This window comes from Protomyctophum bolini (assembly GCF_963924005.1).
Source record: "Protomyctophum bolini genome assembly, chromosome: 3".
Taxonomy (NCBI): domain Eukaryota; kingdom Metazoa; phylum Chordata; class Actinopteri; order Myctophiformes; family Myctophidae; genus Protomyctophum; species Protomyctophum bolini.
The window spans coordinates 3075006-3095961 of record NC_137864.1 but is presented as its reverse complement, the minus strand read 5'-3'; the positions used below and the strand labels follow the sequence as shown (position 1 = coordinate 3095961).

Here is a 20956-nt window from a genome sequence, read left to right as displayed (position 1 = left end):
GGAAATAGCCAATAAGGTTTTTTCAACAAAAAAACACCTGGACCTCTTTGGTGGCGACGTAACGACTACAAAGAAAGGTAAAAAAAAAAAAAAGCCTTCTAGCATGGAATTCTCCTTTAACAATGGACGTGTGTGAGAGAGGTACCAGATTTGAGCTCCACTGGAGTGCAGGTGCCGATCTCCTGCTTGCTCTGTCCATGTGAAGGGAGTCTGATGGGGATGATGAGAGGGGTGACCACGCTGCCAGCTGTCATGATCTGCAAACCATACACGGAACAACAAGACTATAACTGATAAAAAACGTGCCGTGTGTATACGTGATGTTTTTCTGGTTATAAAACAAATGTATAAGTAAGTAAAGTAAGTTTGTATTAAAAAAGTTAAAGCTCTATATTCTGATAGTAATCATCGCGCTACAGAGTTTTTGTTCAGTATAACGTGTGTCTCCCGAGGAGAACAAATGTTTTCTGTATATTAACGAGCTGGAGGGAAAGGGACACTCTCCCCCTTGTTCTTTAATGAACAGATAATATGTTTAACTACACCGGTTTCATCCAATCAGGATCTATCAGCTTCTATTCAAGTGTTCCAGTTCCACGTTTTAGAAGAAGAATACCAGCACTCACGGAGTCCTTTAAGGCACTTCATTGTTTCATCTTTACAAGGGAAAGGTATAAGCTGCAAGCAGCAACACAACCGACGCGTTTCGGCCAAGGGGCCTTCGTCAGCGTTGAAAATGTTCCAAGTTTTGTCAGTTTTTTAAAGTTTTTTAATCACTTCCACTCCCTGTAACATTCTATCTATCCTGATTGGACGACATTGCATCCCTGACCTGGAAATATATTTTCTGTTTTACTAGAGAGCTGGAGAGACAGGAAACCTCCATTACTGAACAAAAATATGTAGAAAGCAAATGATGAACTACAAGTATGGAGCTTTTAAACACTTTAATCACGTGGATCCTGTCCCTATTCAACACATTGCTTAGATGTGCTAGCATGCAGGGGACTCGACAGTAGGCTATCGAGAGAGACCCCTACTAACATGCAAGTAGGCCTAGTAAGTCATTTGTAGTTTTGTACACATGAGTTAAAAATGTCTCACCAACAAAGTGATGGGGTTCAAGTAAACTTGATTCAATTATTATGATGGTTACAAAAGACAACATCCATATTGACAATTTCAAAAAATAAAAACTTAAATGTAATTTAAATTCACTTAAATGTTATTGTAATATAATTAAGGAAATGGATTACTGACTGTATGCTCCTCTGTCCGGTCCCTCCTTGCAGCCGTGTAGAGTTTGCATTAAAGGTCTCCATAGCAACCGGTTTAGAGAGCCTTGTGATTGGCTTGTTGTTGTCCAGGGAGACGGACGAGGAGCAAACCATTGGTTAGTGAGGGTACTACACTCCTTGATTTGATTTGATTTCATTTATTTGTTTCATAATATATATATATATTCTGAAACAAATTTACAGCGGTTGCCTGACAACCAACTAGCAAATCACAATACAGTACCCCACCGAACTATGGGATTTTATTTGCAAACGACCTTTCGTAAACGTACGTCACTGAACCCTATATGAACTGATTCTGAACCATGCAATCTTGCATGCACTACTCTGCACTGGTTTAAAGCCAAAAAAAAAGCAAACGGTTACACCGTAATTTGTAACACGTCCCAGGTTTGTGACCTCTCGTCCGAGCGGCACAGTGAAGTCACAGAATTCGATAGGTCCTGATCATACTGACTCCTTACTACTGTAACACTGGAGTTGCTTCTTTTTTTTTTGATCAGGCAGATTTCGGGTCGCTCCGCCGTGCCAGTGCTGAGGCAACTTTTTGAGGACCCAGAGAGCAGAGCATCTCTGTCATGCTGCTATGATAGTTTAAACACCACCTTTAACTGGCTTAAACTTTACACTTTTATCACAATCATAATGACAGACGTCAAAGTGAAGCAGGAGTCAAATGCCCCCGATGTTGCGGAAATAGAAAACAGGTGGGTCCAATATTTTCACGTTATGTTGTTGGTTCATGTTAACACAGCTAACGGTGGCTAAAGGCTAGCGACGCGTTTGTTTGTTTACCTTCACTTCAGAATGTTTGTAGAAGATGTTCACACTTCACACTAAGACAAGGACGGTCATGCAGTTGGCCGCGGACCCCCATCTGAAAATATTTCGTACAAGGGACCCCCATAGAAAATACGGTTAAAGTGGTTACATTGATTTGAATGCTTTCTGGGGAGTGGGGACCTGGGAGAATGTATAGCCCAACATTGCAACATGTGTAGCGGCTACACATGTTGCAATGTTGGGCTACATTCTGTTGGCAACACTGTAGCCATGTCAGAAGATTATGACAACGTTACAATGTCTGTTTGTAAATGAAGCTGTAGCCGCATTTTGCAACTCTAGATTTTTTTAATAATGGGATGAATCTAGCAGTAGAAGGATATGGATCAGATCTAGGATGAATCTAGAGTTGCAATACCCTCCATTGACTCCCCACTCATCTTTTTTGGTTTGCGATCTGTTTGTCTTAAACGACGTTAAACTCACCAACATTGCAGCTGTAGTACAAGCTTGAATTATCCTCTTTCAATCTGCCGAGCTTGTTTTTCATAAAAATCCACCGTAGAGATGTTATGAGCTACTTTGTGATTATTTTTCTAAGCGCTGGAGTTTGGAAGCACTCGTCGTATGTCACTGAACGGCCCTGCGTTCCACCTTTTTCGAATTTTCACATAATGCAGGAGGCAGCAGCGCGACCCGTTAATAAAAACGAGTGCTTCCAAACCGAATCACTTGCAGAGGATGTCTTGACAGAAAGTAGCTCATAACATCTCTACGGTAAATTTTTATGAAAAACAAGCTCGGCAGATTTAAAGAGGATAATTCAAGCTTGTACTACAGCTGCAATGTTGGTGAGTTTAATGTCGTTTAAGACAAGCAGATCGCAAACCAAAAAAGATGAGTGGGGAGTCAATGGAGGGTATTGCAACTCTAGATTCATCCCATTATAAAAAAATCTAGAGTTGCAAATTGCGGCTAATGAAGCTGGTGGTTTCCTAGCCCCTCTCGGAACCCTCCGTAAAGTTTGTTTACTTTGCATAGGGTCCCTTTGCATCTATTCCACGCGAAATGGTATACAGACGTACATACCCTCGGAAAAGGCCGTGCTGCTGCAATCTGCAATGTTTATGATAGTGCATAGCCCTGGTCCAGTGCTTACAGTCAGTGAGAGACTCACTGTAAGCACTGACTGGACCAGGGCTATGACAGTCAATTCAATTCAATTCAATTCAAAGGGCTTTATTGGCATGAGAAAACATACGTTTACATTGCCAAAGCAGAAAGAACAATACAACAATACAGCAATACAATCAAAACCAAAAATGATGTACTTTGAAGGTCAGAATCTTCAATAGATCAACTTCTGTGTACCAAGATAACTCGATGCAGGTATAGTGCAGGTATAGTGCAGGAACAGTCATTAGTCAGTGATAAATAATCTATTTAATATCTATACATAGACTTCACATACTGATCATAAATGTAATCCTAAACTGGTGGTGGGTGATGATGTGTTGGCTGCTGGCACAAACCTCATCGTTGTTACAGAAATGATCTAGAATTCTAGATTCTAGAATATAGCAGCTCTATTTTTGTTATCGTTTTTTTGTGTGTAATATTTTAGCACGGCCAGATTTGATAGATCACCCTCGTCCTTATCCACTTTAATTTAAACTACAGTCAGGAAGTCAACATTTCTATGGTAAACTAAACGGTGCATTCTAAGTCCTTTACTCTTTCCAAAGCGCTTTTCATTAACACATTCACACATATAGTGTGTGTGTGTGTGTGTGTGTGTGTGTGTGTGTGTGTGTGTGTGTGTGTGTGTGATTGAATATATATATATAGTATATATATATAATGTGTATACACATCACACACCGAAACAATGGTTACAGGCAAGGTATCATATCAGCCTGATCACCGGGAGCAGTTTATGGGGAGTTTCCGAGTTTTTGAGGACATTTTCCTCCTCCAAAACTCCTCACAAGTGAAAAGATTGTTTTAGGCAGTTCGGGATTCTAGTTATTTAGGGGTTATGGTTGGTGATCTGCCTGCTCGATACTGTCTTGATGTGTCATGTCGTGTGTGTGTGTGTGTGTGTGTGTGTGTGTGTGTGTGTGTGTGTGTGTGTGTGTGTGTGTGTGTGTAGGATAAAGGACCTGTGTCAGCAGTTTCCTCATGGAATCACAGACCAGGTGATCCAGAACGACATGCCTCATCTGGCTCCCCAGCAGAGGGCGATGGTGATCAACAGACTGCTATCACTGGTCAGTCTCTCCAATCCTCCTGTGTAGACCAAAATCATCATGACATGAAACCTTAATTCTGGAAGAACAGGTCACCTAATATTGTTATTGACTATATATTCTTCTATTCTAAATATCCACATGTTGACAAACTAGACACAGCTATTGTTCCGGACACTTTATTTTATATTGAGTCCATAGACGTTCTACCCCGAAATAACTCTCTACTAGTTTGTTTACAAACATTCTGATCTGGTTTATAATATGATGCGCAGATTTCACTGAGCAAATGTGAAAAGGGCTAATATCGAGATATGTAAAAAAAATAAATAAAAAAAGGTCTTACACCTGCGACTGCGTACCGTAGATTTGATTGGAGGAATCGCCTCACGACGAGGCTCACAAGTGATTTATCAAGCGGTCGTATCCTGCCAATCACAGCGTAAGAATGTGGTCGGATGTGGGGCACGGTGGCACAGTTGGTAGTGCTGTCGCCTCACAGCTAGAAGGTCCTGGGTTCGATTCCCGCTCGGGACGCTGTGGGTGCTGGCGCCGTGTTTCCTCCTCCGCGTCATCAGTGCCCATACCCGAAGGCGGGGCTGGCGAAAGGGCCTTTCTGTGTGGAGTTTGCATGTTCTCCCCGTGTCCCCTAGGGTAGGTATACCCTCACAAAAAACATGCAGTAATCCTGGTCACTAAACTGCCTCCCCCTGGCCAGCCGGGGCGCCTGATGGAGGGGAAAGGAACTGGTTGGAATAACGTGTTCCTTCCACGCGCTACGTCCAACCAGGGAAACTCCCCCCTGTCAGGTGTAAAGGAGCAACTTGGACACTCAGGCATGAAGGAAGCATGAGTTCAAGTCCGTTGCTCTCCCCTTGTCCCCCATATATGGGGACTAGGTTGGTGGAGGGTGTGTAGAGCCCAGGATCACATTAGATGATTGACACAGGTGTGAAAAATGGGTTACAAAATTGTGGGATAAAAAATATATTATATATATATAAAAAAGAATGGTCGGATGTTGAAGTTTTTCGACACGAAGAAACGGAAGACAAGGGCAAAAAGGGAAAAGCCTCGTCGCGACGACGTCGTCGTGCGCCGAGGAATGATCTCGCGGTCTCTCAAATGTTCCCTTCATGGTCAATGGCGTTTTTAAAACAAACATTGAACTAAAAACAAACTCTGTGTAATAGGAGGGGTTGGTTTTGGCGCCCCTTCAAAAAATGTACTAACGTGTGCCTGTTTGTGTTTTCAGGGTCAGCTGGACCTGCTCAGAAACAGCACTGGACTCATGTACCGCATGAAGGACGCACAGACAGCCAGGTTGAAGCTTACTCATTATATCATTATTATAGGCCAGTAGTAGCCGCCACTGGCCAGACACCCCCCCCCCCCCCCACTCCCCCATAGCTAAAATCTAAAATGACACGGGTGCTTTCCCGGTTTTAATGCGTTAAAACCATAGACTGTAAAAAAAATAATATGGACAAAGCGTTCGCCGGGTCTGATATGGACGTAAAATGAAGCCAGTCAGTCCTTGTATTGTAAATCGCCTTCTTACTAGATCCGTTTGGGCCCAGCTGGCCCATTGGCTGGCTGAGTGAGCGATTCCCTGCAAGCCGTTTCTGACATGAAGCCCCGCCCTCCGTGGCAGCCGCGCTCTGATTGGTCTGTGGAAAGCAGTAATGGCGGCCTCCAGCGGCACTGCTGCTCAGCCACATAACAAACCTTTCTGCGATTTAAATAGCAGTTTCATTAAGTTTCAATACACTTTTAGACTAACGAAAACATGTAATTATATAATATGTTGTTAAATAAAAACATCACGTCTTTTAATACACGCGGAGACGGAGCAGCGTCTGTGTGTGTGTGTGAGAGAGAGAGAGAGAGAGAGAGAGAGAGAGAGAGAGGAATACATTACTGTACTATCTAATAACAATATTCACGATGCAGGTCAAGTGGACTATTCTACTGTATAAGTCTATAGGCCTACTACACTGTTAGACTATTTATTGTTACTTTAATTGCAGCACCAACAGATAATCATATATATATAAAAGGCATGTAATAAATATGACATGATTAATTTATTTTTTTATAATAATGGCCTATTACTAAGGATGCCTAAATACACATTATAAACTATATAAAGCATTCTACTTCATAATTGCTGGATGACCTTTTTTTAACCAGGACATAGTGATTATAATGATCTTAGTGGTTGATAAGTCTACATTCATTATCTAGGACTATAGGTGGTCCTCAGGCGAGCCCTCCATTGTCGCTTCCATGCAGTCATTAACCCATTCTGACCTGAGATCAGATTCATACAAGGTTTCCACTGGACACACAGGTCTGATTAACCCATTCTGACCTGAGATCAGATTCTAAAAATGTCAGTCGTTCTTCGATTTTTCAAAAATAGCAGACCTACAAGCTCGTAGCGCGCCACTCGGTGGCTGCTATTTTTCAATAGCTAAAGCATAACAGGATGCCAACACCAAAATGGGTTCCCGTTCAGAATGGGTTAATTTTTACTTTCTTTACAGAAGGCGCAATAGCGAATTAGTCATTATAAATACATGATTGTTAAATATAAATAAATATAGTTCTAACTCTATTTGTAGTTGACAGGTAAATGTTAGTCTTGGGTTAAATCTAACCATATATAAACTATTAATTCATCAGTATTCAGGTGAAGCAGTATAACTTCATACAGAGATGGGCAAAATACATTGAAAATGTATTTTGATACAAAATACAAATACTGGGTCAAAAGATGTATCTAAATACAAAATACAAATACTGGTCTGAGAAATGTATTTGAGATACAAATACGTATTTTGAAAATACATGAAAATACATTTTCATGAACATGTGTCTAATGATAAGTAAATTCATAATTGATTGCCAAATATTAAATTAATGACCTGTCAGAATGTCTTAATACATTGAAGATTATTAAGGAGAACTTGAAGATATGAGCCTTGTGAGGTTAGTCTCCAACAACTGAAGGCCCGCCCTACTCTGCCTCTCATTTGTGGTTCAATTTGAGTGTGTAAGCTTTGATTGATTGATTGATTGAAATATGTATTAACAGTTTGCAGAGTTACAGTACATTTCAAGCAAAAAATCAATACAAAGACTGTTAACTGTGAGTGGACGACCCAATTTAAGCATTACACTTGTTTACAAGAGGGTCCACCGCATGTTCAATTCATCAAAAGACGTACAAATAGACATTTGACTTCTATATAGTTAAAGAACAGCACAGGAATTCATCATAAAGGAAGCAAAAAGGGAAAAGAAACATATACAGTGAGGGGGAAAAAAGGGGGGGTGGTCGGGGGGGGGATTCAGATTTTCCGGGGGCCAGTTTCGAATTGCAGCCGTCCGTAGGTGCCCTTTGAGAGCAGTTCTGAAGGAGTCAAGGGATTCACATGTCTTAATGTTGGTAGGGCGTTCCACATTTTGGTGGCATAGGAGCGAAAATAATTTAGTCCCTTGTTTGTGCCGAATCTGGGTTGCACATGGTTTGTTGCACTCCCTCTGGTGTTGTGGGTGTGGACTTCATTTACATTAAGGAAGTATTTAGACAGGTACATGGGTATCTTGGTGGTGTATCAAATCTTGTGGACCAGACCCATTGCAAGATGCTGTACTCTGTCGTCGACCCTAAGCCATCCCAGCCTGTCAAAGTGGGCAGGGGTGAGGCCAAGTAGGATCATGACCAGTTTGTTTTGGGAGGTCTGGAGCCTTGTTTTAAGGGCCTTTGAGGTGCTGTGGTACCAAGAGGTGCATGCATAGTGATAAAATGGCCACCAACGTAATCAAAAAGTCAATCAAAGAACAAGATTCCTTTACAGGATCTCCTCACTGGTCAACAAAATCACCTTGAAGACCGAGCCCTCGTACAAGGTTTCTTTGACTATGCATGCACCTCTTGGTACCACAGCACCTCAAAGGCCCTTAAAACAAGGCTCCAGACCTCCCAAAACAAACTGGTCAGGCTCCTACTTGGCCTCACCCCCAGAACCCACCTCACCCCTGCCCACTTTGACAGGCTGGGATGGCTTGGGGTCGACGACAGAGTACAGCATCTTGCAATGGGTCTGGTCCACAAGATTTGATACACCACCAAGATACCCATGTACCTGTCTAAATACTTCCTTAATGTAAACGAAGTCCACACCCACAACAGGGAGTGCAACAAACCATGTACAACCCAGATCCGGCACAAACAAGGGACCAAATTATTTTTGCTCCTATGCCACCAAAATGTGGAACGCCCTACCATTAAGACATGTGAATCCCTTGACTCCTTCAAAACCGCTCTCAAAGGGCACCTACGGACAGCTGCAATTCGAAATCACACATTGTGTTGTGTTGTGTGTATGGGTGGGTGCGTGTGTTTTGCCCCTACAGTTTAAACCCGAGGCAGTGTAAATGTTTAGCATGTGTCCATTTGAGAATAAAATTACATAAAAAAAATTGAAATACAGAAGATACTCAATCTGAAAGTATTTAGATACAAAATACATATATTTTCTTCCATCCCAGCGAAATACAAATTACAAAATACATGTATTTCAAATACTGCATATCTCTGAGTACAGTAATGTATTCCTCTCTCTCTCTCTCTCTCTCTCTCTCTCTCTCTCACACACACGCACACAGACGCGCAGACGCTGCTCCGTCTCCGCGTGTATTAAAAGACGTGATGTTTTTATTTAACAACATATTATATAATTACATGTTTTCGTTAGTCTAAAAGTGTATTGAAACTTAATGAAACTGCTATTTAAATCGCAGAAAGGTTTGTTATGTGGCTGAGCAGCAGTGCCGCTGGCGGCCGCCATTACTGCTTTCCACAGACCAATCAGAGCGCGGCTGCTACGGAGGGCGGGGCTTCATGTCAGAAACGGCTTGGGAATCGCTCAGTCGCGGCTGGCCCAGACAACGAGGCGGGACTTCCCCCCCTTCTTCTTCGTTGGTTTTTATTTTGACTCGAACGGGGGGTGGCTCCCGTTCATAGACTGTAACGGTAGCCACGCCCCTCAGAACATACACGACTTTATGGTCATTCTTTTAATAAATGGGACCATAATTTTCCAAAAAGAATATTATGACATGAGCAATGAGACTTTAAACTAGTGACTGGAAGCAGAAAGTATTCATGACCATGTTTATTAAGGTAATACAGTCTAGGTGAAGTTGGGCCCAAATACATGGACCTCAATGGGGATATGGGGTTTTTTTGGGCCCAATGACGGCGCCACAACAGGCCATTATATGAACTTTCAGGATGTCCCGATTTCCTTAGTGGCTTCACAAAATATCTGTCTGACTGCCCCCCCCCCCTGGTTAAAACTGTAAAACATAGCTAATGGATATTCTGCTGTTTTGACTTTGGCAATTTGAACATTTGATTAGTTGAGGCATGTTTCATGTATTCATATTTTCACATTGTAAACAATGACACAGACACACATGTGCAGTATGAGTATATGTGGCCTTACTGGCTTGCGCTGTGTCTCTCCCCCAGTAAGATGAAAGGTTCCGACAACCAGGAGAAACTGGTTTACCAGGTCATAGAGGACGCAGGAAACAAAGGTAGGACCCCTGCACACACGTCCATTACATTATACTTTACACCTACCGTGGGTGGAATTGTAGCATTTGAGGCATCGCATTTTGTTTGACACGGGGTGTTTTTTCTAACCATGTGTTTGTCGCTGCAGGCATCTGGAGCAGGGACATCCGTTTTAAGAGCAACCTCCCTCTGACTGAGATCAACAAGATCCTCAAGAACCTGGAGAGCAAGAAACTCATCAAAGCCGTCAAATCTGTGGCTGTGAGTCCAACTGGTCTGTCTACTGAAGCCAGCCGTTCTAGCGCAGCATCCTGAAATGTAAAGGTGTATAAACCCTGGGTCCTGGATGTAGTGCTGGCCGGGTCACCAAATACTTTGATATTGTTATTGTGATGAACGTCTTGTATTGTAATGATACTCATTTTTCATCAAACATTTTCAACAAACTCCAAAAGCTCTGTCTTGCTGCAATTACTGTAAAGTGATGTTCCTTTTTCTGACTAGATCGTCTGTTATTTACATTCATACATTAACCCATTTTGTAGCAGATCTACAAGCTTGAAAAGGTCTGGCTATTTTTGAAAAAATCAAAGAACGACTGACATAGAAACATAGCTTTTTTCAGAAAAAACTGTCAGGATGTATAGAAGACATTTTTTTTAGAATCTGATCTCAGGTCAAAATGGGTTCAAAGTTATGCCGAATTGCACAATATCAATATTGAGTTGTCGGGTAAAACACGTCCGTTTTGTTTGTTTGTCTTTGTCTTCCAGGCGTCTAAGAAGAAGGTGTACATGCTGTACAACCTGCAGCCGGACCGCTCGGTGACCGGAGGAGCCTGGTACAGTGACCAGGACTTTGAGTCGGAGTTTGTGGAGGTCCTCAACCAGCAGTGTTTTAAGTTCCTGCAGAGCAAGGTGACATTTAGTTTTTTTTTTTTTGAGTGGTGCAAACAACTCCTACAACCAGCAATGTCCGTGTACCTGTATCAGTCATCATGAGCACGAGTGGTGTGCACATGCGTGAAATTGGAACGAGAGAAGTGTGTGTGACATGGCTGCCACCTGCTGGACGCAAATCCAACTTCTGACTGTCTAGGTTCGCTAAAGAAGGAAAGGACCGAGCCAAAATAATAATGAACTGTCTAGGTTCGCTAAAGAAGGAAAGGCCGAGCCAAAATAATAATGAAGAAATTGTTCTCAGCGATGCGGATTGATAGCTATACTAAAGCTAATCTGACGGAGCAGAGAGAGAGAGAGAGAGGGAGAGAGAGGAGGGGGGGAGAAAGTGGAGTTGCACCACTCGGTTCACACAGGTGTGATTTTTTTTTCTCCAACAATGTATTTATTTTCCTTTTTTACACACAACTGACAATACAAACATACAAAAAACAACAATGAACATTACAAGACAATTACTGGTATAAAGAAAGCAAAATAACAATAACCAAAAAACAACAGCACTACTCCTCTTCAGCTCCATCCATTAAATGTGACAAATTATTGTTCTTTATGTAACTTATAAAACGTCACCCACACCTCCTGAAACCTTTCTTGTTTGTCCTTGAAGAATGTACGTATGCACTCTTTTTCCAAAGGTAAACATAAAGACAATTCCCTGAACCACTGTGTAATAAATTCTTGGTTTTGTCTGGCCTCTTCCAGGTCAATGCTATCATTCTCTTAGCTTGTAAAAGACATATATCTATAAACATTTGTTCATTACGCTTTATCTTGTGTCCCTGACCTCAAAATTAATAAAAATAATCTTCTAAATCTTCTAGTCTTCTGAAATATATTTTTTCACGATAAAAAATTATAGCAGACCTACAACAGACCTACAAGCTTGTAGCGCGCCACTATGAGCTTGTAGGTCTGCTATTTTTCAAACGCCAAAAGGGGTATCCCGGCCCAAAATGGGTTAAACGATTCCTATATGCAAATCTAATTTCGGCCAACCATTAAAAGTTTTGATAAACACATTCACTCTCAGAGTGGCGGTAATGGTGGTCCTTGAAAGTAAAAAAAGTTTGAGCAATACCGGTATTGTAATTATATTGACAATGTGATAAGGGCCGGTTTCCGGAAAACGGTTACAGGTGTGATGGAATCGATTACGGTTGCTTAATGTTGGATCCGATCCCAATGCTATACAACAGATTAACCCATTCTGACCTGAGATCAGATTCATACGAGGTTTCCACTGGACACACACTAGTCTGATTGACCCATTCTGACCTGAGATCAGATTTCTAAAAGTCGTTCTTCGATTTTTCAAAAATAGCAGACCTACAAGCTCGTAGCGCGCCACTCGGTGGCGCGCTATGAGCTTGTAGATCTGCTATTTTGGACTACGGGGACATTATACACAGAAACGCATCAGCTACCACACTTAAAATCTTGGACCCAGTTTATCATTCAGCCCTCAGATTTATAACAGGCGACAGCTATAATAACACTCACCATTGCATACTGTATAATAAGGTTGGTTGGCCCTCCCTTGCGACACTGGTTTTTATTGATATATATAAAGCTCTAATTGGGAACTTACCTTCTTATTTAAATTCTCTTTTAAAATGGAAAACCACTTATCATACACGCTCTCAAGAATATTTGATGCTTGAGACCATACATGCCTCCACTACATCTGGAAAGTCTGCCTTGGAGTGCGCTGCCCCACACACTTGGAACACCTTACAGACTTCTCTAAAATACAGCTCTCTTACTTCTCTATATCGCTTTAAACTTGACATATCAACGCTGGTAAATATCAACTGTACCTGTTTTAATTGAGCACTATGCAAATGTTCCCTCATTATTACCAGTAATTTTACTCTATTTATCTATGTTTTGTTTTCTTGTTGTTTTCTTGTTTTATGTTATGTTTTGCCCCCCCCCCCCCCCCCCACTGAAAAAGAGGGTCCCAGCCCTCAGTGTGTTCTCCGAGAACTAAATAAAGGTTGAAATTAAATTAAAAAAAAGCTTAACTGTTGATGTTTGCTGTGTTCCTGGCAGGCGGAGGCAGCGAGGGACAGCAAGCAGAGTCCCATGGTGCAGAGGAACAGCTCCTTTGCCACGTCGCACGAGGTGTGGAAGTACATCTGTGAGCTGGGTATCAGCAAGGTAGGTTGACTGACGCATACGTAATATGACAGCTGCTCAGCCGACTGAGATGCAGAGTCGACCGGGCACACAAAATAGTTAACTTAAAAAGGAGGAAAAACATTATTAGACCTATACTGGTCTTCTTCAGGGCTCAAAAAAAGAGAGCCAGCTCTCTTTTTTCCAACGATGCCCCGATTACAGTAAGCATACAATTTAAACAAATTAATTACAAGATAATAAGACATCTCAGAATGAACAACTGTATCTACTTGACAGCTAGACACCTCAAAGCATTCCTCGCAAGTCTTAAGTGAAATCAAGTTCTTCAGTCAGATGAGCACGGAGGGCTCTGAAAATGAACTGGAGAAAATGTCCTTGCTGTCGTGCAACTTTGTCCCGATATAAATCAAAATAATCGAAGCCTATGTAGCTTGCTGCTTAGCAGAAATGGAAAATTCAAGAATTACATTTACACAAAATATTTTAAAATATACTTTCATGAACGGAAATGAGGAACGGAGATGGCGGCTTCCTTTCTCAGCTTTCCAGATGTGTAGTTCCAAACTATATTGCTATTTGGCTATGTGAGACTACATTAGTTCCTTTTAGTATACGGCTGTTTTTTCTTTTTTTACCATGAAGATAATTAGAATTAAGAGGTGAATGAAGTTCACATTCCCGTAGGATAGGACAGTAGGGTGGCAGTGGACCGGGGGTAGAGTGGCCGCTTGGGAATCCAAACGTTTTTTTGGTTCGATCCCCGGCACCTCCTGGCTTAGTGTCGAATTGTTCCCTTGAGCAAGACACTGAACCTAACTGCTTCCGACACTGAACCCACTGAACAGGGTTCCTTGAGGGAGCTCTATGTTGATCCTTAAAAGTCTGTAACTCTTGACAGTGTACAAATGGACCCAATAGAGCGTCCCCTCGAGAGACCCGGAAAAGAAATCCCCGTTCATTTTCCTCAGACTTTTCAGAAAGCATTTATTTAAAGACGTTTATACGCCGCGGACAAAGCCAACTCTTGTTGTGACAAATCATGACAACAAACGCAATGTTTCAGGCCAAACAAAGAATTAGAACGTAGACAAAAACGGCAGGTTACAACACTTTTTCTTCTTTGTAATTATTTGTTTGGTCCAAAATATTGTGTGTGTTGTCATGATTTGTCACGACAAGAGTTGGCTTCGTACTACGCTTAAAAGGTCTTTAAATAAATACTTTTTTAAATGTCTATGAGGAAAATGCATTGAGATTCATTTCCTGGGCCTGGCGTCGTCATGAAAGGGGGTGGGACTGCGACGCTCTATAGGGTCCATTGGGTTTTTTTGGTTCCATATGTACACCGTCAGAGTTAAAGGAGAATTCCATGCTAGAATGCTTTCTTATCTTTCTTACCTTTCTTTGCTGTCCCCACCAAAGAGGTCCAGGTGTTTTTTTGTGCAAAAACTCCTTATTGGCTATTTTCCCTACCATAAGCCAGTGGCGGAAAGTTCTTATAACGGCAGGGGGTTCAGGCAGCCACGCCCCCGCCCCACCCCCCCACCCCCCCAGCGGTGGAAAAAAAACGAGTTTGTTTTTTCGGTTGGTACTTAATTTACAGTTTGTTAATGAACACAGTGTTTCAGTTCACAACGAAGAACACATTAAATTGTTTCAGCAACATTTCAACATGATCAATGATAAACAGTAAAGCAGTCGCTTTGTGGCGGTCGCTTATTGACGTACCATTTAAAGTACGAGGAAAGTGTTTTCTTTTTCAGTGGGTTCAGTCGCGCCTTTGCCAAAATGCCAGGGGGTTCAGTCGCGCCTCTGAACCCACAGAGTTTCCGCCACTGCCATAAGCCCTCAATGAATTGCATTGCATTGAATGGGAATTGAACGGGGCTATGGGGTGTTATGCTAGTTCGCTTATTTCCATCGAAAGAAGTAGTAAAGTGTGCCGCTTGGGATATTATTTACATTATGAAGAGAGGATATATACAAAGAAATTATAATTTTGAGCGATGGAAATAAGCGAATTAGCACAACACCCCATAGCCCCCATTCAATTCCCATTCCATTCAATGCAATTCATTTAGGGCTTATGGTATAGGGGAAACAAACAGCCAATAAGGAGCTTTTGCACAAAATAACACCTGGACCTCTTTGGTGGGGACGTAACAACTACAAAGAAAGGTAAGAAAGCCTTTTAGTATGGAATTCTCCTTTTTAAAGGGGTGTCCTTGAAATGTCAAAGTTTTAAAGGTAGAGTAAGTGATTTCACTCAATTCAAATATCACTTATTTTTTTGTTTTGTTGTGATAATCCTCTCTACTATAGTGTGCTGACCATATAAGGAGTTCCTCCCTGTCCCCAGTTAACCCCTGGGGGTCAAAAAACCTTAGGTTTCGTTTTTGACTCTCTATCCTGATTGGACGAAAGCTTAGGTCCCACAGCCAAAAACGAAACCTAAGGTTTTTTGAGTGAAATCACTTACTCTACCTTTAAGAAAACCCTGCTCTAAAAAAAAAAACCTCACTAGTGTCCTCTGTCGTCGTCCCTCCTGTCATCCCAAGGTGGACTTGTCCATGGAGGACATCGAGACCATCCTGAACACGCTGATCTACGACGGCAAGGTGGAGATGACCATCATCGCCGCCAAGGAGGGCACGGTGGGCAGCGTGGACGGACAGATGAAGCTGTTCCGAGGCGTCAACCCCATCATCCAGCCCACGGGACTGGTCAAAGTGCCCTGCGGACTCTGTCCGGTAAAAAAAAAAATCAAATCAGATCCCCCATCGATTCTAAACGGTCACAGAACCACCAAATGAAACCCCTACAACACATTAGGACTGCAACTATTTGATGTGGTTAATTTTTATATATCAATAGAAAAATAAATGTTTTTTTCGTATGTACCTTGGCACCGGTGACGCCTTATCATGCCCTTTTTAACCCATTCTGAACGGGAACCCCTTTTGGTGTTGGCACTATGTTATGCTTTAGCTATTGAAAAATAGCAGATCTACAAGCTCATAGCGCGCCACCGAGTGGCGCGCTACGAGCTTGTAGGTCTGCTATTTTTTGAAAAATCGAAGAGCGACTGACATAGAAGACCTTTTTAGAATCTGATCTCAGGTCAGAATGAAAACTGTCAGGATGTAGAAGACATTTTTAGAATCTGATCTCAGGTCAGAGAATGGAAAACTGTCAGGATGTAGAAGACATTTTTAGAATCTGATCTCAGGTCAGAGAATGGAAAACTGTCAGGATGTAGAAGACATTTTTAGAATCTGATCTCAGGTCAGAATGGGTTAAAAACATTTGATTACGGTGCTCTGCAGCGTCCAGTTTCCCCCACGTAAACGGTCCCATTTTGATCCGGTAAAAAATATCCGGTACAAAAACCGGAAATGAAAAATCCGCTGCTTTAAATTATATGGGACACAGCATCTTAGAACATGAATATCTCTGATCTTCTTTTTTTAAGACCAAAAATAAGCTTGGTTTGCGTCCGATTTATTCTAAACGATAGTATTTCACTTACAAAAAAGTATGTTTTGGGGGGATTAATGAAATGACAATCACGAGACACAGCGGGTTTTCACTTCCCGACTCGGCGGTTTTCCGACCAAAACCGCTTTCAAGTGAAGAGCCTCGCTCATTGACTTCAAAATGTATGACAGGCTGTGTCTAATCAGAACACTGATTACTCTGTTGTCCTGCAGGTGTTTGATGACTGCCACGTGGGAGGTGAAATCTCTCCATCCAACTGTATCTACTTGACAGAGTGGCTGGACTTCTGACCTTCCGCACTGAACCCCTTCCCACACCTCCCCCGATGTTTTCTCTATGATGAAAACCTTTAAATGCGTGGCTTCATTTTCTGTTGTTGTTGATCTATGATCCCCATGACGTATGTTTATTTTGTATTTATCTCCAGGGGGTCTGATAAATGTTTCTTCCAAACCCTGCAAATGTAAGTTGGCGCTCAAATTGTGTTTCCAGATTTTATTTTACGTTCAATTATGACAATGTGTCTTGTGCTGGTGGCAGATATGCACCGTCGCACAATTCGGTATTGTAGATTTGAACACACTTGAATGGTATACAGTATTTCAGTGACTGGTGTCCCTCAGGGCTCTGTAATAGGCGTGTCCTTTTTCACCTCTACACCAATGATTCTCAGTTTTATTTCAACCCTCGATAAGAATTGCTCCATGGACACCAATTTAATAAATTATATATATACTTTTTTTCTTTCATCTCTGGGAACCCAATCTACACTGTACATTCCTCTGTGCTTATGTAACTGTGATAGTGTAGTTACAGGTCCATTTGTACACAGAGTTCCGTTCAGACTCTTGAGTCTGTCCCGGACCATTTTGGGAGAAATGTATTCATGTGAAGATCAGCCAATGTATTAAAGGAGAATTCCATACTAGAAGGCTTTCTTGCCTTTCTTTGTAGTTGTTACGTCCCCACCAAAGAGGTCCAGGTGTTATTTTGTGCAAAAGTGCATTCTTGGCCATTTCCCCTACCATAAGACCTCAATGAATTGCATTGAATGGAGTGTTGTGCTAATTTGCTTATTTCCATCGCTCAAAAATCAATTTATTTTGTATATATCCTTTCTTCATAATGCAAATAGTATCCCAAGCGGCACACTTTACTACTTATTTAGATGGAAATAAGCGAATTAGCACAAAAACCCAACCCCCATTGTGGGCTTATATTAGGGGAAATAGCCAATGCACTTTTGCACAAAATAACACCTGGACCTCTGGTGGGGCCGTAACGACTACAAATAAAGTTAAAGCCTTCTAGCATGGAATTCTCATTTAATACACAGACTGAAAATATACAAGATTGAAAATTGCAGGCAAATATTAGTGTTAAAGTGGTTATACTTAAGCAAGCCCAAATAACTTTACAAGCGACTTTACAGGAAAACAAACCCAAAGTCACTTATAATAAGCAGACTTTGCAACACTGCCTCGGCTCTATAGTCTATACACTAGTGAAAATATCTCTGGAGAGTCTTGTTAAATGTCTGCAATAAAATCGGTTTCATTACTGTTCCTTTTTAATTAACCCATTTTGGTGTTAGCATCATGTCATGCTTTAGCTATTGAAAAATAGCAGATCTACAAGCTCATAGCGCGCCACCGAGTGGCACGCTACGAGCTTGTAGGTCTGCTATTTTTGAAAAATCGAAGAACGACTGACATTTTTTTTTAAATCTGATCTCAGGTCAGAATGGGTCAATCAGACCAGTGTGTGTCCAGTGGAAACCTCGCATGAATCTGATCTCAGGTCAGAATGGCTAGGTCAATTGGCCTTTTGGAGTTTGTGCACGGCCGTGATGAGTTCAGGGAAGTGTGTGTCCATGAAGTGTCCTCTGTCTGTGTACTCGTGGAGCTCTGCCCGCAGGCCCTCCGCCACTTCCTGCTGCTCCGCCCAGGGCAGGAAGGGGTCGTCCCGGGAGCCAAACTGGACAATATGGCCGACGTTCCCGCGGATGCGCTCCCACTCCCACGGGCGGCTGAAATACCCTGCGATTGAGAAGGATTGAGGAGCGTTCAGTGACCTGTGTGTGTGTGCACGATTCAACTTATCAATCTGCGTCGTTTTGGATTTTTTTTTTGTCCAAAAACTGTCACTTTTCAGGAAACTGTTCCAATGTATCTAATGTTATTTAGTCATAAGCTCTTGTACTTTTCATTGGTTCAATATTTATAAAAAACACCGCTTTCACACTTTCAAAACTGGTGACAATAGCAGATTAGATCTGTTATTTTTACTTTTGTGTGCGAGTGTAGTATCATGAATTAAAGCATCGTATCAAAGGCACTATAGAGCGTCCCAGTCCCTCCCCCTTTGAGAACGACGAGTGGCCCAGGAAATGAATCCCAATGCATTTTTCCCCCATAGGCTTTTCTTAAAGTATTTATTTAAAAGACGGTTACGCCGCGGACAAAGCCAACTCGGATCGTGACAACTCATGACAATGAACACAATGTTTTGGGGCCGATCAAATAATTTATAAGAAGAAAAACAAAACAAATAGTCTTTGTCTCCTGCCTTTATTCTCTTCTTTCTAATGATTTGATCGGCCCCAAAATATCGTGTTCATTGTCACGATTTGGTCACGATCCGAGTTGGCTTTGTCCGCGGCGTATAACCGTCTTTAAATAAATACTTTAAGAAAAGCCCATGGGACAAATGCATTGGGATTCATTTCCGGGGCCACTCGTCGTTCTGAAAGGGGGAGGGACTGGGACGCTCTATACTGTGCACTGCACACGCATACAAATGAGCAGTGAATTGGGTCCAAGCTCACCGCTCGCTCTCTCGTTTTTATCTCCCAGGTCTGAGGTGTACGCTCCCACTAGGACGATGGCAAACACCTTGTGTGTCTCGGCGTACCTGCAAGACATTACACATAGTGGTACTGTACATACTGTATAAGTCCTGTGTCGTTGCAAACTTGTGGTTAAATCCAGATGAGGAAGAACTCGTAAAAAAGGAGAAATCATATTTTCTCTGGTGGACAGGACACGAGTCTATAGCTGGCAGCCCTACTAAAATCTTAATCTACAAGCAGAAATGAAGTTAAAATATGTCACCAAATCTGCAAGCCCTTTGAAGTAGGGCTATCAATGTTGTGATATGAGACTGGACATCGCCTGGGATTTTAGATATGTTAGATATCATAATGTGGCGATATGGCATAAGCGTGGTCTTTTCTTGGCGTAAGCCTTATTTATTTATTTATACAGTATACTTAAAAAAATAGCAAAGCTCACATCACAATGTAAATGGATTAACAAAATATTAGAATACGGTATATCACAATTCAATAAAGTATTCTATTCTATATGGAGCTATTTGGTGGACAATAATGCGGCATTTGATGTCGTCTACATTTGCCCAGCCCTAGCAAAGAAACTGTATATTCCGCTTCTCCTCACTGACAAAGGTTAAAGTCTAGCATTGTCATATATGCAGATGTAACAAACCAAGGTGACCAAGAGCTCTCCCCGGTCACCTCGTGGTCACATGCAGTCAGATGTAACAAACAAGGAATTAGGTGACAAAACTGTCCCCGGTCACCTCATGGTCACAAAACATGCAGTCGGATGTGTCAAAAAGCTGTCCCCGGTCACAAGTTACAACGGTAACAAGATGACTCGCCCCGTTTCTGTTTACCTCCCAGAATTTACCCCAGTGAGGGGTGGGAGAGGCTGGACAGCAGACGGCTGGACTTTGAATTATACTTAACTTAACTATAAACTTTCATGACAGCAGACAGCCTAATAGTAAGAGAAATCTATGAAAATCTGGGAACTAAATCGTTACCAAGAAATTTCTTCACCAATGTGTTTCTAAATGTGTCTACTAATATGTACTAAAAGTTTTAAATTCAACTCCTGTGGGAAATTGAGCATAATATGTGACCATACCCATAACATCCTATATGAGGCCAAAGAGTCCAAATTTCATCATTCTTTCACTAGCATGTGACATATGAAACTAGGGGTTTTTCATGATTCTGAATCCATTCCAAGCATTAGTTTTGCACAAAAAACACTCCTTGGGCTAAATTAGGCCATATCCACTTGACCAAACGGATATGGCCGTTTTCCTCCCAAGGAGTGTTTTTTGTGCAAAACTAATGTTTGGAATGGATTCAGAATCATGAAAAACCCCTAGTTTCATACGTCACATGCTACTGAAAGAATTATGAAATTTGGACTTTGTTTCTTAGGATGTTATGGGTAATTTGGGTATGTCACATATTATGCTAATAACTCAATTTCCCACAGGAGTTGAATTTCAAACTTTTAGTACATGTTAGTAGACACATTTAGAAACACATTGGTGAAGAAATTTCTTGGTAACGATTTAGTTCCCAGATTGGTCAAATACCTGATAAATTGCCCT

The 20956-nt window shown here is 41.7% G+C and overlaps 3 protein-coding genes across 4 annotated transcripts in view; 1 reads left to right on the top strand and 2 right to left on the bottom strand.

The window, feature by feature from the left end:
* dzank1 (double zinc ribbon and ankyrin repeat domains 1) overlaps positions 1 to 254 on the bottom strand; it is a gene marked incomplete at both ends in the record, with an annotated part of 32554 nt that extends 32300 nt beyond the window's left edge. The window contains one exon of the mRNA XM_080760457.1: positions 146 to 254. Coding sequence (XP_080616583.1) covers positions 146 to 254 — 109 coding nt within the window. The remainder of the gene's footprint in view (positions 1 to 145) is intronic.
* Positions 255 to 1846: 1592 nt separating this feature from the next.
* Positions 1847 to 16876, top strand: polr3f (polymerase (RNA) III (DNA directed) polypeptide F). The gene is made up of 9 exons (XM_080759368.1): positions 1847 to 2005; positions 4234 to 4351; positions 5586 to 5653; positions 9876 to 9943; positions 10072 to 10184; positions 10697 to 10840; positions 12938 to 13045; positions 15586 to 15777; positions 16738 to 16876. The coding sequence occupies exons 1-9, from the start codon at positions 1944 to 1946 to the stop codon at positions 16813 to 16815; spliced, it is 951 nt and encodes a 316-aa protein (XP_080615494.1). The 5' UTR covers positions 1847 to 1943; the 3' UTR covers positions 16816 to 16876.
* A 1464-nt stretch (positions 16877 to 18340) lies between these two features.
* The window catches only part of rbbp9 (retinoblastoma binding protein 9), a gene marked incomplete at its 3' end in the record, with an annotated part of 4216 nt that continues 1600 nt past the window's right edge, over positions 18341 to 20956 (bottom strand). For both annotated transcript variants that reach the window (XM_080759369.1, XM_080759370.1), the window contains exons 4-5: positions 19353 to 19438; positions 18341 to 18564 (exon numbers count right to left, since the gene is read on the bottom strand). In XM_080759369.1, the coding sequence (XP_080615495.1) occupies positions 18341 to 18564; positions 19353 to 19438 (310 nt within the window). The remainder of the gene's footprint in view (positions 18565 to 19352; positions 19439 to 20956) is intronic.